Raw genomic sequence first — 6,731 nt, forward strand, 5'->3', positions numbered from 1 at the left:
GTATTATGAGAGGCTAATGGTCATTGAGGATCACAAGTTCTCTAATATCATTAAACTCAGGGAAAAGATTGAAGAAGGTATCAACAGCGGGATGTTGAAAAATTTTGAGGCACTACAGGCCACGAACAAAGCATTGCAATCAGGCGGCATATCAAAAAAGAAAGACGTGGGGGCAGTAATGGTGGCACAAGGCCTAAAATCTCCACTCGCATACCAAACACCTCCACCCACATACCAAACACCTCTACCCACATACCAACCCTCATCTCCCAGATATTCTCAACCCACCATCGCCTATCATACTTATAACACCAAGCTAGCCTACTATCATTCACCTCCAACTCGTCCAAATTACCAGAAACCCCGACCTAACTTTGATCACAAACCACCCAGACAATACACCGCTATTGCAGAACCCATCGACCAACTGCACGGAAGGTTGAAGGCTGCTGGTTATGTCACTCCTATTCCTGTTGTGACAGTGGAGAACTTATCTCAATGGGTCAACCCAAACAAAACCTGTGCATATCATTTCGGTATGAAGGGTCACACCATTGACGAGTGCCGAACATTGAAAGAAAAAATTCACACATTAATTGACAACAAGGTCATATAGGCAAAGGAAGTTGCGCCCAACGTCTGCAAAAATCCTCTCTAAGATCATAGGGGTGATTGGTACATGTGATAGAGACGTATGAAGAATGGGATCCTGAAGGGGCAATCGGGCTTATTCAGGAAGGCAACGACTTTAAACCTACAGTCACACTCACTCCTATTATGGTGTAGATGCAGTCATCAATCGAGGTTGAGGTAACCACATCAGTTCCGTTTGAGGTAGAGGTAGTTCCACCTACAGCCACACTTGTTCCATTTGAGGTAGAAGTGGCCACGCCTTACACAGTGACAGTATCCCACACCTCCTTTTAATTTCAAAGCCATACCTTGGGATTACGTTGTCGAAGTTAGGCGAAAGGGAAAGGCAAAGATGGAAGAATTTGATGTCGCACAAGGAATGACCAGAATGGGAAGGATCTATACACCGGAATACTTGGGAGGATCAAACAAAGAGGCTGCTACTAAGCAACCTGTCATTGAAACGGGATTGTATGATCTTTGGAGGGAAGCACAGGCGAGAGAATACTCCATCATTGATCATTTGAACAAAACCCCTGCTCAGATATCCATCCTATAACTCTTGCAAAATTTAGAGGCACACAAAAATGCTTTGATGAAGGTGTTAAATGATGCTTATGTGCCCAACAATATCACCTGCGGAGAAATGGCCAACATGGTGGGGCAAGTGCTGGAAAGCCATAAGATTACCTTCCACGAGGATGAATTACTGCCTGAAGAATTGAATCATAATCGGGCACTGCATATGACGGTACAATTTGAAGACAAATTCATTGCTAGAGTCCTGATCGATGGAGGTTATTTATCCGTTGAACACTCTAAAAAGATTGGGCAAAGGTTTCCATGAATTATGGGCAGGAAGTATGAACGAGAAAGCTTTTGATGGGTCTCAAAGGGCTATAATTGGGGAGATTAAGCTTTGCCTGCAAATGGGGCCAACTTGGTTCGATGTTGAATTCCAAGTGCTTGACATATCAGCTACATACACCATTCTGTTGGGTCAACCTTGGATACATGCCACTGGGGATATGGCTTCCACACTACACCAGGCTGTAAAGTTTGAATGGAACTATTAGGAAGTGATCATTCACGGAGATGAAAGTAACCCTATTTACACCAGTCAAACCATCCCGGTTATCGGGAATAGAAGAAGGCTAGGAGGGGAAACTTATCACCATATTGAACATATCATTGCAGTTGAGAAAGACAAATGGTGGAGTAACTAAATAGAAAACATACTGACATGGTCTGGGTATGAACCAGGCAAAGGGCTTGGGAAGAATCTCTAGGGCATTACCAAACCAACACAGCTAACATATCATGTTACAACCTTCGGGCTCGGCTACCAGTATACATGGCAAGAGTATGATGATTGGTCACCTCCATGGCAAGGACCTTATTACCCTCTCGAGCAACCAATGCCACATCTGGTTAGACTTTTCACCAGGCTGATACAATATGGGGAACTGCAGAAGAAGAAGCTTTAGCTGGGCTGAGGAATTTGTTCCTATAGGACGAGGATATGTATTTCAGTGCGATAATTGAGGAGGAGAAGGAAGAAGGCGTCACCATTCAGACTGTGGAGAAAGGAGCTATTCTCAGGAACTGGGCTACCATACCATCCCGGGCCCGCAGAGTCCCTAGGTAGCTTGGCACATAGCCTAATTTATTTCCATAGCCATGCTAGGTATTTCAGATGTTTTCAGTAATTTTGTTTTGTTTTAAAATAATTGCTCGATTCGTCGAGCCGTACTTGTTTTGGATATTTTCAAATTTAACCAATGCATTGCCATTTATTATTCATTATTATCTTTCACATTTTTCTTTCTATAGCATTATTATTACTTTTCCTGATGAACCGATGACTGTGACATGTAATGAGACAACACAATATAAGGATAGTGACTCGGAGGAAGAAGATGAAATACCTGAGGAAATTGTCCAAGAGGTCGAGAACTTTGAGAATAAGCTTAAGTCTAACCTGGACAAAACCGAAACAGTAAATTTGGGAGATGTCGAGACCGTTAAGGAAACTCGCGTAAGCATTCACTTATCACCACCAGAGAAAGAGGAGTACGTTCATTTCTTGAAGGAACATGAGGATATCTTTGCATGGTCATATGATGACATGACTGGTCTGAGCACATCCATAGTGGCTCACAAGTTGCCTACCAAACCAATATGTCTGCCAGTAAAGTAGAAACTTAGAAAATTAAAACCAGACATGAGCCTAAAAATCAAAGAGGAGATCACTAAGAAGATCAAGGCCAAAGTCCTCAGAGTAGTTGAGTACCCAACCTGGTTATCCAGCATTGTACCAGTTCCGAAAAAAGATGGGAAAGTTAGAGTATGTGTCGACTATCGAGATTTAAACAGAGCAAGTCCCAAGGATGACTTTCCACTTCCAAACATACATATCCTGATCGACACTTGCACCAAGCATGAACTTAAATCCTTTGTAGATTGCTTCACGGGTTATCACCAGATCTAGATAGATGAAGAAGACACATAGAAAATAGCTTTCATCACACCGTAGGGAGTATACTTCTACAAGATGATGCCACTCGGTCTAAAGAATGCTGGGGCTAATTACATGAGAGCCATGACAACCATATTCCATGATATGATACACATGGAAATAGAGATGTATGTTGACGACGTCATCATAAAATCCAAGAGGGCCGCATATCACATAGCAGACTTGAGAAAGTTCTTTGACAGGTTAAGGAGGACAACTTAAAACTGAACCCCGCAAAATGTGCATTCGGGGTTCTCGCAGGAAAGTTGCTGGGATTCATTGTCAGCCGCCAAGGAATCGAGTTAGACCCGTCCAAAGTTAAGGCTATCCAAGAGTTACCACCACCAAAGAGCAAAAAGGACATGATGAGCTTCCTAGGACGTCTCAACTATATCAGTCGCTTCATAGCACAGTCCATAGTTATATGTGAACCCATCTTCAAAATGTTGAGGAAAGATGCTGAAATAAGTTGGACCGAAGATTGTCTGAAGGCTTTTGACAAAATCAAGGAATACTTGTCTACACAGCCAGTCCTAGTCCCTCCAGAACCTGGGAGACCTTTGCTACTCTATCTATGTGTTCGTAGGAAATGACATTACTAAATCTTACGACGGTTGGAGGATGTTCTTCGATGGAGCTGCAAACTTCAAAGGAGTGGGCATTGGAGCGGTTTTGGTATCAGAAACAGGTCAACACTATCCTGTATCTGTGAAGCTTAGATTTCCATGCACCAACATGGCGGAATATGAGGCTTGCATCATGGGGCTCAATATGGCCATCAATATGAATATATAAGAGTTACTGGTGATTGGAGATTTAGATATTCTGGTACATCAGGTTCAAGGAGAGTGGGCTACGAAGAACACCAAGATACTACCATACTTGTATCATGTGCAGGAATTGATGAAAAGATTCACAAAGATATAATTCAAACATGTACCTAGAATACAAAATGAGTTTGCAGACGCACTAGCTACTTTGTCATTAATGATACATTATCCAGACAAGAATTTCATCGATCCCATCACGGTGAGAATCCACAATCGGCCAACTTACTATGCTCATCTTGAAGAAGAAACAGATGGAAAACCTTGGTTCCACGATATCAAAGAATATTTGGATAGAGGAGAATATCCAAAGCACGCAAACCATATTTAGAAACGCACTATGCGGAGGCTATCCAATCACTTCTTCCAAAACAGAACGACTTTGTATAGAAGAACTCCTGATCTGGGGTTGTTAAGGTGTGTTCACGCAAAAGAAGCTTCCAGATTGCTCGAGGAGATACATGTTGGAACTTGTGGACCACATATGAATGGTTTTGTCCTAGACAAGAAAATACTCAGAGCTGGATACTTTTGGATGACCATGGAAATGAATTGCATTCAGTATGTACAGCCTTTTTCTGCTTGGGGAATGATGTCATTGGTCCAATTGAGCCCACCGCTTCAAACGGGCACTGGTTCATTTTAATGGCCATCGACTATTTCACAAAATAGGTAGAGGCCGTATCTTACAAAGCTGTAACCAAGAAAGTTGTCCCGGACTTTGTCAAGGATCGTATTGTTTTCCGATTCAGAGTTCCCGAGTCCATTATCACTGAAAATGCCACCAATCTCAACAGTGACCTGATGAAAGCCATGTGCAAAACCTTTAAAATCAAGCATAAAACTCTACAACATACAGGCCTCAAATGAATGGAGTTGTGGAAGCTGCCAACAAAAACATCAAGAAGATACTAAGGAAGATGGTAGAAAATAACAAACAATGGCACGAGAAGTTACCCTTTGCCCTATTGGGATACCGCACTACGGTCTGTACATTAACTTGGGAAACTCCCTATTTACTGGTTTATGGTACCGAAGTTGTCATTCCAGCCGAGGTAGAGATTCCTTCTTTAAGAATCATACATGAAGCCGAACTCAGCGATGCAGAATGGATATGGAGCCGCTATGAGCAACTGGCCTTTATAGATAGAAAGAGAATGAATGCAGTATGTCACAGTCAGCATTATCAGAACAGAATGTCCCGAGCTTTCAATAAAAGAGTCAAACCAAGGCAATTCGCACCAGGACAGTTGGTACTAAAGAAGATCTTCTCGCATCAAGATGAAGCCAAAGGGAAATTCTCTCCCAACTGGCAAGGTTCTTACATTGGTCACCGGGTGCAAATAGGAGGAGCACTCACTTGCAAAAATGGACGGAGAAGTCTGGACAAAACCAATCAATTCAGACGCTGTTAAGAGATACTATATTTAGACTATTTACATTTCTTCATCTGATGTAATTGAACTACGCTTGACCTGATTCCCGTTTAAGAAGGGATACGTAGGCAGTCCTGTAGGTTCAGTCATATCTTAATAAAATCAACATTTTCCCCAGCACCAGAAACTGGGGCAAAATTTTGAGGAGGACCCACAAAATTCCCGAGCAAGTCTAGCCGACGCCAGCATATGCCAAACAGTCAAAAATTGGTTAAGAAACTGGGATAGAATTTTGAGAATGATTCTCAAAAGTCCGAAGAAGGTTCAACAAGTTTCGTCGCTCACAAATGGCCGAAGGATCATTTACCAAACTGGGGCAGAATTTTGAGGAGGACCCTCAAAATTCTAAAATAAGAAGAGTTGCAATGTCTCTAAAATGTGTTAAGGTCACTAGTTCATCCAAAATTACTTGATATTTCACTATGAAAATAACTTCATTTTTATCGATAAATGCATAATTTCAAAAACTCTATTTCCGTGACAGTCAGGTGCTACCCAGGACAACTCAAACAAGGCCTCCAAAACGGATCGAAGAAAAGCCAGCAGACGAAAACGAGTTTCGTTGAAAGTGACCAATTTGGAGTAAAATACAGGTCGAGTGATAATACCCGATAATTATGAACTAGTACCATGCAAGGTACCATATGACCACGGTAGTATAATATATAAAGTATATATGAAGTATATTAAAAATAAATAGACTTCTAAGTAATTTGTGGTAATTTTTAAATTATGCGGGTAATTAATGAATTATCGGATAACTGGATATTACCCAGTTAACTAATAAGTGGGTAAAGATTAATAATCTTCACCCACCCTCCCACGTGGCATAAAGCCACAATGGCTAAACATGACTCATAAGTCATTAAATCTATGTGGCCACCTAAGGTACAATGTAACTTTAGTAGGAATCTTATTTCATTTAGGATCAGAACATGGATCATGTGGTTAAAGTATTAACCTTAGCTCAAAAGAAGTGTTGAAGCAGAAGCAAATTTCATTTCAAAACAAGCTTTACTTTGTGTCTTTGACTTCATTTTATTTCGTGTCTTTGACTTCATTTCATTTCGTGTCTTTAGCTTCAATCTATTCTTTGTTTGAAACCAAGAACGTGAACGGGAACCATTTCATCCAAACTTCAAATCAAAGCAAGATTTCGTTCCTCAATTACAAAGCCCAGAAGCTTAATCCGATTTTTTGGTTCTAAGTTTAATAGGTTTCCAACAGAATATTATACGAAGTTTTTCCTACTCCAGGTATATTAAGGCCATCCCTTCTTTCTTTTGGAATGGTCCGAATTATATAGAAGAAATGAGC

The 6,731-nt window shown here is 41.1% G+C and overlaps 1 protein-coding gene across 1 annotated transcript; it reads left to right on the top strand.

Annotated features, from left to right (window-relative positions):
• Positions 1–2,857: 2,857 nt before the first annotated feature.
• Positions 2,858–5,393, top strand: LOC138883225 (uncharacterized). Its single transcript, XM_070163895.1, has 4 exons — positions 2,858–2,980; positions 3,738–3,839; positions 4,651–4,793; positions 4,838–5,393. The coding sequence occupies exons 1-4, from the start codon at positions 2,858–2,860 to the stop codon at positions 5,391–5,393; spliced, it is 924 nt and encodes a 307-aa protein (XP_070019996.1).
• Positions 5,394–6,731: the final 1,338 nt, after the last annotated feature.

This window comes from Nicotiana sylvestris, chromosome 12, assembly GCF_000393655.2.
Source record: "Nicotiana sylvestris chromosome 12, ASM39365v2, whole genome shotgun sequence".
NCBI classification, from domain to species: Eukaryota; Viridiplantae; Streptophyta; class Magnoliopsida; order Solanales; family Solanaceae; genus Nicotiana; species Nicotiana sylvestris.

Bases quoted from the DNA above. Each gene is read 5' to 3' on its own strand.
- LOC138883225 (XM_070163895.1), top strand. From the start codon at position 2,858: ATGAGCCTAAAAATCAAAGAGGAGATCACTAAGAAGATCAAGGCCAAA. The intron at 3,840-4,650 runs GTCAACACTATC...TTCACAAAATAG, and splicing joins GGTTTTGGTATCAGAAACAG to GTAGAGGCCGTATCTTACAA. The intron at 4,794-4,837 runs GTGCAAAACCTT...TACAACATACAG, and splicing joins AGTGACCTGATGAAAGCCAT to GCCTCAAATGAATGGAGTTG.